The sequence below is a fragment of the Salvelinus namaycush genome, chromosome 32, assembly GCF_016432855.1.
Source record: "Salvelinus namaycush isolate Seneca chromosome 32, SaNama_1.0, whole genome shotgun sequence".
Classification (NCBI taxonomy): domain Eukaryota; kingdom Metazoa; phylum Chordata; class Actinopteri; order Salmoniformes; family Salmonidae; genus Salvelinus; species Salvelinus namaycush.
Window position 1 is genome coordinate 36,703,803 of NC_052338.1, and position 16,222 is coordinate 36,720,024.

The window sequence follows — 16,222 nt, forward strand, 5'->3', positions numbered from 1 at the left end:
ATATTCCCTATAGACCAGGTCAAAAGGCCCCATATTCCCTATAGACCAGGTCAAAAGGCCCCATATTCCCTATAGACCAGGTCAAAAGGCCCCATACTCCCTATAGACCAGGTCAAATGGCCCCATACTCCCTATAGACCAGGTCAAATGGCCCCATACTCCCTATAGACCAGGTCAAATGGCCCCATATTCCCTATAGACCAGGTCAAAAGGCCCCATATTCCCTATAGACCAGGTCAAATGGCCCCATATTCCCTATAGGTCAAAAGGCCCCATATTCCCTATAGACCAGGTCAAAAGGACCCATATTAGCCTGGTTCCTCTCTAGGTTTCTTCCTAGGGTTTGGCCTTTCTAGGGAGTTTTTCCTAGCCACCGTGCTTCTACACCTGCATTGCTTGCTGTTTGGGGTTATAGGCTGGGTTTCTGTACAGCACTTCGAGATATTAGCTGATGTACGAAGGGCTATATAAAATAAACTTGAAACTTGATTGATATTCCCTACAGACCAGGGCAAATGGCCCCATATTCCCTATATACCAGGTCAAAAGGCCCCATATTCCCTATAGACCAGGTCAAAAGGCCCCATATTCCCTATAGACCAGGTCAAAAGGCCCCATACTCCCTATAGACCAGGTCAAATGGCCCCATACTCCCTATAGACCAGGTCAAATGGCCCCATATTCCCTATAGACCAGGTCAAATGGCCCCATATTCCCTATAGACCAGGTCAAATGGTCCCATATTCCCTATAGACCAGGTCAAATGGTCCCATATTCCCTATAGACCAGGTCAAATGGTCCCATATTTCCTATAGACCAGGTCAAAAGGCCCCAAATTCCCTATAGACCAGGTCAAAAGGCCCCATATTCCCTATAGACCAGGTCAAAAGGCCCCATATTCCCTATAGACCAGGTCAAAAGGTCCCATATTCCATATAGGTCAAATGACCCCATATTCCCTATAGGTCAAATGGCCCCATATTCCCTATAGGTCAAATGGCCCCATATTCCCTATAGACCAGGTCAAAAGGCCCCATATTCCCTATAGACCAGGTCAAAAGGCCCCATATTCCCTATAGACCAGGTCAAAAGGCCCCATATTCCCTATAGACCAGGTCAAAAGGCCCCATATTCCCTATAGACCAGGTCAAAAGGCCCCATATTCCCTATAGACCAGGTCAAAAGGCCCCATATTCCCTATAGACCAGGTCAAAAGGCCCCATATTCCCTATAGACCAGGTCAAATGGCCCCATATTCCCTATAGACCAGGTCAAAAGTAGTGCCCTACATAGGGGCGCACACATTCTCTACAAAGACTGCATTAACTGACACTGGACACCAGAGATGATTTAATACTTTTAATAACCATACAGTAAATATTGATTCTCATCACCAGTGTAGGTAATGACAACCACTAGGCACACTTCAGGTCTATAAACCTGGACTCATAACACCAAAGATGGTGTTATCCATTTTCTAAGCATTCAGACCAATCTATATTCTGGGTCGAGTCACCAATCTCTGGAGAGAGGGGGGGGGCACAGATTTAGAAAAGAGATGGGGGGAATTGAAGAGAGGGGGGGGATTTAGGAGATAGTTGGGGGGGGGATACCACTGGGTGATTTAGAAGAGTGCAGGGGGGATGCCACTGCCAAAGAGCAGCCTCCATGATGCTGGTATCCTCCACTTTGGCTGCGTCTGGGCCTATGAAGGATGGAAAAGGCATGTATAAACGGAACATGAATAACTAATATCCTGTGTTTCAGAGTCGTTGCTGAACAACGACAAGGATAATATACAGTTAGCCGTTTTTTCTGTGCCTCGGCAAGACAGAACAACAGCCTGTGGTAAGATCAGGGTGTGTGTGTCTCTGTCAACAGCTGGTGCACAATCTCTAATATAAAAAGGAAGTCTCAAGGTTTTGCTCACCTGAGGTAGAGTACCTCATGATAAACTGTAGACAACACTATTTACCAACAGAGTTTATCTATATTCTTCGTAGCTGTCTATTTACCACCAACGAGCTGTATAAGGACATAAGCAAACAAGAAAATGCTCACCCAGATGTGGCGCTCCTAGAGGCCGGGGATTTTAATTCAGGGAAACTGAAATTTGTTATACGTAATTTCTACCAGCATGTCACGTGCAACTAGAGAAAAAAAATAATTAATAATCGGTCACCTTTACTCCACACACAGAGAAACGTACAAAGCTCTCCCTCACCCACCATTTGGCAAATCTGACCATAACTATCCTCCTGATTCCTGCTTACAAGCAAAAACTTAAAGTACCAGTGATGCGCTCAATGCGGAAGTGGTTCGAAGGCGGAGTTCACCACATCACCGGCTTCATTAATCAGTGCGTCGACGACCTCGTCCCCACAGTGACTGTACGTACATATTCCAACCAGAAGCCATGGATTACAGGCAACATCCGCACGGAGCTAAAAGCTGCCACTTTCAAGTAGCGGGACACTAATCCGGACGCTTAAAAGAAATCCCGCTATGCCATCCGACGAACCATCAAACAGGCAAAGCATCAATACAGGACTAAGATCAAATTGTACTACACCGACTGACGCTCGCCGGATGTGACAGGGCTTGCAAACTATCATGGATTACAAAGGGAAGAGCTGCCCAGTGAAGCAAGCCTAACAACAAAGAGCTGCCCAGTGAAGCAAGCCTAACAGACGCTAAATGCTTTCATGCTCGCGTCGAGGTAAGCAACACAGAACCATGCGTGAGAGCACCAGCTGTTCCGGACGACTGTTTGATCACACCCTCTGTAGCCAATGGGAGTAAGACCTTTAAAACAAGTTAACATTCAGAAGGTCGCAGGGCCAGATGATCAGATTACCAGGACGTGTACTCAGAGCATGCGCTGACCAGCTGGCAAGTGTCTTCACTAACATTTTCACCCTCCCCTGTCCGAGTCTGTAATACCTACATGTTTCAAGCAGACCAACATAGTGCCTGTGCCCAAGAACGCCAAGGTCACCTGTCTAAATGACTATTGCACGGTAGGACTCACATCTGTAGCCCTGAAATGCTTTGAAAGGATGTGAGCCATGACCAGCAACACCATCATCCCAGACACCCTGGACCCACTCCAATTCGCGTACCGCCCCAACAGAGCCATAGATGACACAATCTCTATTGCACATCATACTGCCCTTTCCCACCTCGAAAAAGGAACACCTACGAGGGAATGCTGTTCATTGACTACAGCTCAGCGTTCAACACCATAGTGCCCTCAAAGCTCATCACTAAGCTAAGGACCCTTGGACTGAACACCTCCCTCTGCAACTGGATCCTGGACTTCCTGATGGGCCAACCACAGGTGGTGAGGGTAGGCAACAACACATCCACCACACTGACCCTCAACACAAGGGCCTCAGGGATGCATGCTTAGTCCCCCCCTGTACCTCCCACCGCATGGCCACGCAAGACTCCAACACCATCATTAAGTTCGCTGACAACACGACGGTGGTAGGCCTGATAACTGACAACGATGAGACAGCCTATAGGGAGGAGGTCAGAGACCTGGCAATGTGATGCCAGGACAACAATCTCTCCCTCAACATGAGAAAGACAAAGGAGCTGATCGTGGATTACAGGAAAAGGAGGGCACGCCCCCATTCACGTCGACGGGGCTGTAGTGGAGTGGAGCGGGTCGAAAGCTTCAAGTTCCTTGGTGTCCACATCACCAACAAACTATCATGATCCAAACACACCAAGGCAGCCGTGAGGAAGGCACGACCACACCTATTCCCCCTCAGGAGGCTGAAAAGATTTGGCATGGGTCCTCAGATCTTCAAAAAGTTCTTAAGCGGCACCATCGAGAGCATCCTGACTGGTTGCTTCACCACCTGGTGTGGCAACTGCTCGGCATCACACCGCAAGGCGCTACAGAGGGTAGTGCTAACGGCCCAGTACATCACTGGGGCCAAGCTTCCTGCCATCCAGGACCTCTATACCAGGCAGTGTCAGAGGAAGGCCCTAAAAAAAAATTGTAAAAGACTCCAGCCACCCTAGTCATAGACTGTTCTCTCTGCTACCGCACGGCAAGCGGTACCTAAGCGCCAAGTCTGGGACCAAAAGGCTCCTAAACAGCTTCTACCCCCAAGCCATTAGGCTCCTGAACAGCTTCTACCCCCAAGCCATAAGACTCCTGAACAGCTTCTACCCCCAAGCCATAAGACTCCTAAACAGCTTCTACCCCCAAGCCATCAGACTCCTAAACAGCTTCTACCCCCAAGCCATCAGACTCCTGAACAGCTTCTACCCCCAAGCCATTAGACTCCTGAACAGCTTCTACCCCCAAGCCATAAGACTCCTGAACAGCTTCTACCCCCAAGTCATTAGACTGCTGAACAGCTTCTACCCCCAAGCCATCAGACTGCTGAACAGCTTCTACCCCCAAGCCATAAGACTCCTGAACAGCTTCTACCCCCAAGCCATAAGACTCCTCAACAGCTTCTACCCCCAAGCCATAAGACTCCTCAACAGCTTCTACCCCCAAGCCATAAGACTCCTCAACAGCTTCTACCCCCAAGCCATCAGACTGCTGAACAGCTTCTACCCCCAAGCCATAAGACTCCTGAACAGCTTCTACCCCCAAGCCATAAGACTCCTCAACAGCTTCTACCCCCAAGCCATAAGACTGCTTAACAGCTTTTACCCCCAAGCCATAAGACCCCTGAACAGTTGATCAAACGGCCACCAGACTATTTACATTGACCCCCTTATTTTATTCTGATTATTCACTGGACTAACCACTACACTGATACTCCAGCACACGGGCATACTGACGCCACACATACATACCATACATTGACATACACTGCTGCTAGTCTGTTTATTATCTATGCATAGTCACTTTACCGCTACCTACATGTACATATTACCTCGACTAACCTGTACATTGACTCGGTAACGGTATATAGCCTCGTTATTGTATTGTGTTATTATTTTTACTTTAGTTTATTTAGCAGATGTTTCTTACTTTTTTTTTTTACTCTGCATTGTTGGTTTAGGGCTTATAAGTAAGCATTTCACAGTAATGTCTACACCGGTTATATTCGGCATGTCACAGTAATGTCTACACCGGTTATATTCGGCATGTCACAGTAATGTCTACACCGGTTATATTCAGCATGTCACAGTAATGTCTACACCGGTTATATTCAGCATGTCACAGTAATGTCTACACCGGTTATATTCGGCATGTCACAGTAATGTCTACACCGGTTATATTCGGCATGTCACAGTAATGTCTACACCGGTTATATTCGGCATGTCACAGTAATGTCTACACCGGTTATATTCAGCATGTCACAGTAATGTCTACACCGGTTATATTCAGCATGTCACAGTAATGTCTACACCGGTTATATTCAGCATGTCACAGTAATGTCTACACCGGTTATATTCAGCATGTCACAGTAATGTCTACACCGGTTATATTCAGCATGTCACAGTAATGTCTACACCGGTTATATTCAGCATGTCACAGTAATGTCTACACCGGTTATATTCGGCATGTCACAGTAATGTCTACACCGGTTATATTCAGCATGTCACAGTAATGTCTACACCGGTTATATTCAGCATTTCACAGTAATGTCTACACCGGTTATATTCAGCATGTCACAGTAATGTCTACACCGGTTATATTCAGCATGTCACAGTAATGTCTACACCGGTTATATTCAGCATGTCACAGTAATGTCTACACCGGTTATATTCAGCATGTCACAGTAATGTCTACACCGGTTATATTCAGCATGTCACAGTAATGTCTACACCGGTTATATTCAGCATTTCACAGTAATGTCTACACCGGTTATAGTCGGCATTTCACATGTCGACAGCGGTTATATTCGGCATTTCACAGTAATCCCTACACCGGTTATATTCAGCATTTCACATGTCTACACCGGTTATATTCAGCATTTCACAGTCATGTCTACACCGGTTATATTCAGCATTTCACAGTCATGTCTACACCGGTTATATTCAGCATTTCACAGTCATGTCTACACCGGTTATATTCAGCATTTCACAGTAATGTCTACACCGGTTATATTCAGCATTTCACATGTCTACACCGGTTATATTCGGCATTTCACATGTCTACACCGGTTATATTCAGCATTTCACATGTCTACACCGGTTATATTCAGCATTTCACATGTCTACACCGGTTATATTCAGCATTTCACATGTCTACACCGGTTATATTCGGCACATGTGACAAATAAAATGATATTTTTGTTTGTTTTTTATTCTGCTGATGGTGACTATTTCAAAGGGTGTAGCAGCCCCCTATCCACATTGACGGGACAGTAGTGGAGAGTTTTAAGTTCCTCGGCGTACACATCCCGGACAAACTGAATTGGTCCACCCACACAGACAGCGTTGTGAAGAAGGCGCAGCAGCGCCTCTTCAACCTCAGGAGGCTGAAGAAATTCGGCTTGTCACCAAAAACACTCAAACTTTTACAGATGCACAATTGAGAGCCTCCTGTCGGGCTGTATCACCGCCTGGTACGGCAACTGCTCCGCCCACAACCGCAGGGTTCTCCAGAGGGTAGTGAGGTCTGCACAACGCATCACCGGGGGCAAACTACCTGCCCTCCAGGACACCTACACCACCCGATGTCACAGGAAGGCCATAAAGATCATCAAGGACAACAACCACCCGAGCCACTGCCTGTTCACCCTGCTACCATCCGGAAGGCGAGGTCAGTACAGGTGCATCAAAGCTGGGACCGAGAGACTGAAAAACAGCTTCTATCTCAAGGCCATCAGACTGTTAAACAGCCACCACAAACATTGAGTGGCTGCTGCCAACATACTGACTCAACTCTCTAGACACTTTAATAATGGAACAATGTATGTAATCAATGTATCACTAGCCACTTAATATAATGTTTACATACCCTACATTACTCATCTCATATGTATATACCGTCTCTATACCACCTACTGCATCTTGATGTAATGTATCACTAGTCACTTTAACTATGCCACTTTATGTTTATATACCCTACATTACTCATCTCATATGTATATACTGTACTCTATACCATCTACTGCATCTTGCCTATGCCGTTCTGTACCACCACTCATTCATATATCTTTATGTACATATTCTTTATCCCTTTACACTTGTGTGTATAAGGTAGTAGTTGGGGAATTGTTAGGTTAGATTACTTGTTGGTTATTACTGCATTGTCGGAACTAGAAGCACAAGCATTTCGCTACACTCGCATTAACATCTGCTAACCATGTGTATGTGACAAATATATTTAATTTCATTTGTACTTGCAATGAATGTGACATGTACTTGTTTTTCCCTACTTAACTTAGTTGAATGTACTGACTAAGTTGCTCTGGATATGAGTGTCTTCTAAATAACTCAAATGTAAAAACACAAGCGACCATAACATCATATGGCTGTACTCATTCGGTAGCACTTACAGGAGCGTCCACTAGGTGGAGCCAGGTGTTGAGGTGGTTCAGGAGAGTGAAGGCGTCTGGGATGTTGTCTCCTTCAGAGCAGAAGATCAGCACCACCACCAGAGGAATGTCCTCAGCACAGCTGGAACACAGAGACAACACCATGGAGAGGAATGTCCTCAGCACAGCTGGAACACAGAGACAACACCATGGAGAGGAATGTCCTCAGCACAGCTGGAACACAGAGACAACACCATGGAGAGGAATGTCCTCAGCACAGCTGGAACACAGAGACAACACCATGGAGAGGAATGTCCTCAGCACAGCTGGAACACAGAGACAACATGGAGAGGAATGTCCTCAGCACAGCTGGAACACAGAGACAACATGGAGAGGAATGTCCTCAGCACAGCTGGAACACAGAGACAACATGGAGAGGAATGTCCTCAGCACAGCTGGAACACAGAGACAACATGGAGAGGAATGTCCTCAGCACAGCTGGAACACAGAGACAACATGGAGAGGAATGTCCTCAGCACAGCTGGAACACAGAGACAACATGGAGAGGAATGTCCTCAGCACAGCTGGAACACAGAGACAACATGGAGAGGAATGTCCTCAGCACAGCTGGAACACAGAGACAACATGGAGAGGAATGTCCTCAGCACAGCTGGAACACAGAGACAACATGGAGAGGAATGTCCTCAGCACAGCTGGAACACAGAGACAACATGGAGAGGAATGTCCTCAGCACAGCTGGAACACAGAGACAACATGGAGAGGAATGTCCTCAGCACAGCTGGAACACAGAGACAACATGGAGAGGAATGTCCTCAGCACAGCTGGAACACAGAGACAACATGGAGAGGAATGTCCTCAGCACAGCTGGAACACAGAGACAACATGGAGAGGAATGTCCTCAGCACAGCTGGAACACAGAGACAACATGGAGAGGAATGTTCTCAGCACAGCTGGAACACAGAGACAACATGGAGAGGAATGTCCTCAGCACAGCTGGAACACAGAGACAACATGGAGAGGAATGTCCTCAGCACAGCTGGAACACAGAGACAACATGGAGAGGAATGTCCTCAGCACAGCTGGAACAGAGACAACATGGAGAGGAATGTCCTCAGCACAGCTGGAACAGAGACAACATGGAGAGGAATGTCCTCAGCACAGCTGGAACAGAGACAACATGGAGAGGAATGTCCTCAGCACAGCTGGAACAGAGAGACAACATGGAGAGGAATGTCCTCAGCACAGCTGGAACACAGAGACAACATGGAGAGGAATGTCCTCAGCACAGCTGGAACACAGAGACAACATGGAGAGGAATGTCCTCAGCACAGCTGGAACAGAGACAACATGGAGAGGAATGTCCTCAGCACAGCCGGAACACAGAGACAACATGGAGAGGAATGTCCTCAGCACAGCCGGAACACAGAGACAACACCATGGAGAGGAATGTCCTCAGCACAGCTGGAACAGAGAGACAACATGGAGAGGAATGTCCTCAGCACAGCTGGAACACAGAGACAACATGGAGAGGAATGTCCTCAGCACAGCTGGAACACAGAGACAACATGGAGAGGAATGTCCTCAGCACAGCTGGAACACAGAGACAACATGGAGAGGAATGTTCTCAGCACAGCTGGAACACAGAGACAACATGGAGAGGAATGTCCTCAGCACAGCTGGAACACAGAGACAACATGGAGAGGAATGTCCTCAGCACAGCTGGAACACAGAGACAACATGGAGAGGAATGTCCTCAGCACAGCTGGAACAGAGACAACATGGAGAGGAATGTCCTCAGCACAGCCGGAACACAGAGACAACATGGAGAGGAATGTCCTCAGCACAGCTGGAACAGAGACAACATGGAGAGGAATGTCCTCAGCACAGCTGGAACAGAGACAACATGGAGAGGAATGTCCTCAGCACAGCTGGAACAGAGACAACATGGAGAGGAATGTCCTCAGCACAGCTGGAACAGAGAGACAACATGGAGAGGAATGTCCTCAGCACAGCTGGAACACAGAGACAACATGGAGAGGAATGTCCTCAGCACAGCTGGAACACAGAGACAACATGGAGAGGAATGTCCTCAGCACAGCTGGAACACAGAGACAACATGGAGAGGAATGTCCTCAGCACAGCTGGAACACAGAGACAACATGGAGAGGAATGTCCTCAGCACAGCTGGAACACAGAGACAACATGGAGAGGAATGTCCTCAGCACAGCTGGAACACAGAGACAACATGGAGAGGAATGTCCTCAGCACAGCTGGAACACAGAGACAACACCATGGAGAGGAATGTCCTCAGCACAGCTGGAACACAGAGACAACACCATGGAGAGGAATGTCCTCAGCACAGCTGGAACACAGAGACAACATGGAGAGGAATGTCCTCAGCACAGCTGGAACACAGAGACAACACCATGGAGAGGAATGTCCTCAGCACAGCTGGAACACAGAGACAACACCATGGAGAGGAATGTCCTCAGCACAGCTGGAACACAGAGACAACATGGAGAAAACCTTAGTCTCAATATGTAACTTTATGGGCGACCAAATCCACATGTGAGTATTACATTTGTCATTCTCATTGAAAGCCAGTCTAAGACGCGGTAGATATTTCTTAAAATGTCGTTTTTGCATCTTTTACTTTCTGTTTGGTACACCAGCCTCAAACATCTGAAAATACAATATGGTTATGGAAAAGCAATTTCACGGCGGTTTAGATGGTACAATGATTCTCTAAAAACTATACTCTCTTGTTTTGACACAAACTGAAATTATGAGAACTATTAGAATTTTAGCAACCAGGAAATGGCGATTTCTGCATAGTGCACCTAAGTGAACTTTTTGTGCAAGGTAAGCATATTCCTCTTTATCAGATGTAGTGTTCAGCGTTCCACACTGCACGTGTGAGGATGATATAGCCAGTAATGTCTACGACCACCCACTAACCCATTCCCTGTGGTAGAAGAGAAGTCGTCCCCGTAACCAGACCTAGAATCACCCTTCGCCCCACTCCTAACCATCACATGGGTAAAAACAAATATGATCCTGTATCAGTGTTCAGAGGTGACTTCTACCTACATCCCCGTCAGTCTGTCCTGTACCTGTCAGTGAAGAGGCCTTTAGTGGCGCCCCCTCCAGGTATATAGAGGCGCTGCTCTGAGTCGGTAACTCCAGGGAAGGTAGATACTGTCTCCATCTCCTTCCACTCCATCTCCTTCAGCCGGTCACCAGTCACCTTCTGCATGGAGGGAGTCTGCAGGTAACGCAGGGGAGTGCTGCAAGGAAGGGGTTCATCCATCATCATGTTCATTGGTGGAATATTGGAACATGGACAATGATACCGAAATAAAATATATAAAAAGTATGTAGGATTTGTCAGTCAGAGCTCTCTGCCATGCACTCAATATATTCATGTGACAAATGGAAAGGAAAAAAAGTCTAGTTGAATATAGTAATTTTGGTAGCTAGCAGTTCTGTACCCCAGTAGCTGTTGGTCATCCCTCTGGTAAGCATGGCTGCTGGACAGCACTACAGTTCTGGAGAAACCACTGGCTTTGATCCAAGACACCATCAGCTTACAGAACTTCTTGGACTTTGTCTGCAACAGAAAGGACCTATATGATAGCTCTCCTCTCCCAAAAACCATACGTTGGACAGCATAACCCTACGTTGGACAGCATAACCCTACGATGGACAGCATAACCCTACGATGGACAGCATAACCCTACGATGGACAGCATAACCCTACGATGGACAGCATCACCATACGATGGACAGCATCACCATACGATGGACAGCATCACCATACGATGGACAGCATCACCATATCCATGTGAAACCAATGTCAGTGAGCAGCTTCTCGTCCTCCACTCTTCCCTTAAGGCTGCTACACACAGCATTGTTATTTACCTACTTTGGAACGGACTGTATACGACGCTCCGTTGCTCTGTTTGCATAGGACCCTTGACTGAGCTCCAACCAGTGGTTGTCTAATCACAAACACACATGACCACCCTCCTTGACAACTTACCAACCAGAACAAACATAGGATGTAGGATGGCCTGCTGCCATGCCTGACACAAAGCTCCAGAGGTCAGGGAAATAGTTTAAAATGTGTAGTGTATTTGTATCGGACCGGAACATTAATCCACTTCATTTTGGCCAACGTCACTCAGCTACTTGACTACTAACGTTATTCGCCTAGCCTTACTTCAGACTAATAACCGCTAGCCTTACTTTACTTCAGACTACTAACCGCTAGCCCAGCTAGCCTTACTTTACTAACCGCTAGCCTAGCTAGCCTTACTTTACTTCAGACTACTAACCGCTAGCCTTACTTTACTTCAGATTACTAACCGCTAGCCTAGCTAGCCTTACTTTACTTCAGACTACTAACCGCTAGCTTAGCTAGCCTTAATTTACTTCAGACTACTAACCGCTAGCCTTACTTTACTTCAGATTACTAACCGCTAGCCTAGCTAGCCTTACTTTACTTCAGACTAATAACCGCTATCCCAGCTAGCCTTACTTTACTTCAGACTACTAACCGCTAGCTTAGCTAGCCTTAATTTACTTCAGACTACTAACTGCTAGCTAGCCTTACTTTACTTCAGACTACTAACCGCTAGCCTTACTTTACTTCAGACTACTAACCGCTAGCCTTACTTTACTTCAGACTACTAACCGCTAGCCTTACTTTACTTCAGATTACTAACCGCTAGCCTAGCTAGCCTTACTTTACTTCAGACTAATAACCGCTAGCCTTACTTTACTTCAGACTACTAACCGCTAGCCTAGCTAGCCTTACTTTACTTCAGACTACTAACCGCTAGCCCAGCTAGCCTTACTTTACTTCAGACTACTAACCGCTAGCCTAGCTAGCCTTACTTCAGACTAATAACCTCTAGCCTAGCTAGCCTTACTTTACTTCAGACTACTAACAGCTAGCCTTACTTCAGACTAATAACCGCTAGCCTAACTTTACTTCAGACTACTAACCGCTAGCCTTACTTTACTTCAGACTACTAACCGCTAGCCCAGCTAGCCTTACTTTACTTCAGACTAATAACCGCTAGCCTAGCTAGCCTTACTTCAGACTAATAACAGCTAGCCTAGCATCTTTGTTAACTTCCTTTCGTTCTGATTTCCTTTCTTGAAGACCAATAGTAAGACGGTCCTTCGTCCCACCTCCTATAATTATCCATTTTAGAACCATGAAGAGTTTTTACCAGATTACAGATTTTTATGGAAGACTTTTGCGCACAAAATAGGACTGTTTAAAAAAAATATTTTTTACATTATAACACATTTATTTGGCAATTCAATGCTGAGACACCAATCGTTATTTATGTAACAATAAATACACCGTATTCAAAGCATTTTAGGTGATTTTAGAAATTCAGCATGTTGATATAAAAATACAGAAATCTAAATACTCAAAACAATGAACCTAAAAACAGTCTGGGGTACTGACAAACAGCCAGGCAAGTGTTATAAAGGGACCAGAAGTGTTTTTGGGTGAGCTTCCCCTTTAAAGGCTTATGGTACATTCTTAACTCTGTTACAAATAGAATGGGTTAAATGAAGCCAACCTCTGTTACATTACCTGGACAACTGGGGTTCTGATCTGAAGAACTGCCAACCTCAACTCTGGAGAAGAGTACACTGTTCAAGAGAGGAGAGAATCTCATTCCATGTCAATGTGACTGAAGCAATGACTATTGTATATTATGATCATTAACAGTACAGTGTTACATAGACAACTACCCTATTACACTACAAGACCAAAAGTATGTGGACACCTGCTTGTCGAACAAAATCATGGGCATTAACTTTTTATTTTAACTAGGCAAGTCAGTTAAGAACAAATTCTTATTTATAATGACGGCCTACCCCGGCCAAACCCGGCCAACGCTGGCCCAATTGTGCGCTGCCCTATGGGACTCCCGATCACAGCCAGTTGTGATACAGCCTGAAATCGAACCAGGATCTGTAGTGATGCCTCTAACACTGTGATGCAGTGCCTTAGACCGCTGCGCCACTCGGGATCCCCAATATAGAGTTGGTCCACCATTTGCGTCTAAAACAGTCTCCACTCTTCTGGGAAGGCTTTCTGCTAGACTTTGGAATATTGCTGCGGGGACTTACTCTCACTCAGCCACAAGAGCATTAGTGAGGTCGGGCACTGATGTTGGGCAATTAGGCCTGGCTCGCAGACAGCATTCCAAGTCATCCCAAAGATGTTTGATGGGGTTGAGGTCAGGGCTATCTGCAGGCCAGTCAAGTTCTTCCACACCGATCTTGACAAACAATTTCTGTATGGACCTCGCTTTGTGCAAGGGACATTGTCACGCTGAAACAGGAAAGGTCCTTCTCCAAATTGTTGCCACAAAGTTGGAAGAGCCGAATCACCTACAATGTAAATTGATGCTGTAGCGTTAAGATTTCCCTTCACTGGAACTAACGGGCCCTACCCATGAAAAACAGCCCCAGACCAGTATTTCCACCTTTACAGTTGGCACTATGCTTCGGGACAGGTAGCGTTCTCCTGGCATCCGCCAAACCCAGATTTGTCCGTCGGACTGCCAGATGGTGAAGTGTGATTCATCACTCCAGAGAACATGTTTCCACTGCTCCAGAGTCCAATGGCGGCGAGCTTTACACCCCTCCAGCCGACGCTTGGCATTCCGCATGGTGATCTTAGGCTTGTGTGCAGCTGCTTGGCCATGGAAACCCATTTCAATAACTTTTCCTGATGAAGAGTTATTGTGCTGCCGTTGCTTTCAGAGGCAGTTTGGAACTTGGTAGGGAGGTTTGCAACCGATGACAGACAATTTTTACACGCTTCACCCCACGGTGGAAGTTGTGGCCTACCACGTCGCCACTGAGCCGTTGTTGCTCCTAGACATTTCCACTTCACAATAACAGCACTTTTTATTCATTTAACCCTTATTTTACCAGGTAAATTGACTGAGAACACATTTTCATTTACAGCAACGACCTGGGGAATAGTTACAGGGGAGAGGAGAGGGGATGAATGAGTCAATTGTAAACTGGGGATGATTAGGTGGTCATGATGGTATGAGGGCCAGATTGGGAATTTAGCCAGGACACCGGGCTCTTACGATAAGTGCTAAGGGATCTTTAGTGACCACAGAGAGTCAGGATAGCCGTTTAACATACCATCCGAAAGACAGCACCCTACACAGGGCAATGTCCCCAATCACTGCCCTGGGGCATTGGGATATTTTTAGACCAGAGGAAAGAGTGCCTCCTACTGGCCCTCCAACACCAATTCCAGCAGCATCTGGTCTCCCATCCAGGGACTGACCAGGACCAACCCTGCTTAGCTTCAGAAGCAAGCCAGCAGTGGGATGCAGTTGACCAGGGCAGAAATGTGATGAACTGACTTGTTGGAAAGGTGGCATCCTATGACGGTGCCACATTGAAAGTCACTGAGCTCTTCAGTGAGGCCAGTTTACTGCCAATGTTTGTCTATGGAGATTGCATGGCTCTGTGCCCAATTTTATAGTGCCTGAAATAGCCAAATCTACAATTTGAAGGGGTATCCACATATTTTTGTATCAGCGGAGGCTGGTGGGAGGAGATATAGGAGGCAAAGCTCATTGTTATGGCTGGAATGGAATCAATGGAACAGAGTCAAACATGTGGCTTCCATGTTTGATATCTTTCCATTTATTCCATTCCAGCCATAACAATGAGCCTGTCCTCCTATATCTCCTCCCACCAGCCTCCACTGTTTTGTATATGTAGTGTACCTTCTGCATTGGTACTGAGGTCGTTGGCGTTCTCAGCGAATGTAGCATAAGGGTTGTTCCCTGCCATAGGGATGAGACAGTCAGTGTGAATGTATCCGACTCGACACATGTTGAGCGTAGAAACAATCAGGTCCACTGCCAGCTGCCCCACATTTCCAACAGAGATTGCTGGCTGTAGACAGACAATGTGACATCTGGTTAGATCCAATACAGTAGAATAGACACTGTAGTAGAAGCGTGTAGCACACGTTGAAACCAATTAGACACAATGATAGAGCATAAATAAAGAGGACGCATGTCAGTTAACTCACCATAATCAGGGTAAAGTCTTTAAAAGACGTTGGGGTGCATTCTGCCGCGACAAACATCATGTGTGTTGAGAATTAAACAACTTAATTAATGTTCCACTTTCAGAGTATTTTGGTTGTAATAATTTCCCATTTACTTTCGCTTCTTGCAAGCTGGAAATGGACCTTTAAGAACAAAGATGGCGTCGATGTTGATGCGTTATCAGATGCCTGAATAAAAATATTGTTGTACTGCAATAGAAGTCAACATTTTAAATATATTTATACGATTTGACAAAAAAACACTTCCATATTTAAATGTACCTTAATTAAAAGTTCCAATAGACGTCTTAAAATAAAAGAATGAGGGAGATATTTTTGTGTCTGAAAGGGGACTCTAGCGGTCGCCTATTTTTAGCCGCGACGCTAAGATGAACCTTTTTGCCAAAATAGATACACAACTCCCGCCAAGTACCGTCTTTAAAGTGTTATCAGTATCCTCCTCTCTTTGTAGTTTGCCATTATGCTTGGAAGAAAGTTTTGTAATGTTTTAAAATGTTGCCCATCAACACACAACATGTCTTTAGCTTTCAGACGTTACACTGCACGGGTACAGTAATATATACTTGAATAATGTGTATTTTATTTGATAAACGTGTAT

The 16,222-nt window shown here is 45.8% G+C and overlaps 1 protein-coding gene across 2 annotated transcripts; it reads right to left on the minus strand.

Moving 5' to 3' along the window:
• Positions 1-1,344: 1,344 nt before the first annotated feature.
• Positions 1,345-15,748, minus strand: psmg2 (proteasome (prosome, macropain) assembly chaperone 2). 2 transcript variants are annotated; one of them, XM_038972029.1, is made up of 7 exons: positions 15,586-15,748; positions 15,275-15,446; positions 13,102-13,160; positions 10,976-11,094; positions 10,598-10,771; positions 7,485-7,605; positions 1,345-1,705 (listed from the first exon to the last, which is right to left on the minus strand). In XM_038972029.1, the coding sequence occupies exons 1-7, from the start codon at positions 15,643-15,645 to the stop codon at positions 1,625-1,627; spliced, it is 786 nt and encodes a 261-aa protein (XP_038827957.1). In that variant the 5' UTR covers positions 15,646-15,748; the 3' UTR covers positions 1,345-1,624. The 2 variants fall into 2 exon arrangements, with proteins under 2 accessions (XP_038827957.1, XP_038827958.1); XM_038972030.1 differs by lacking the exons at positions 1,345-1,705; positions 7,485-7,605 and adding an exon at positions 8,904-9,981.
• Positions 15,749-16,222: the final 474 nt, after the last annotated feature.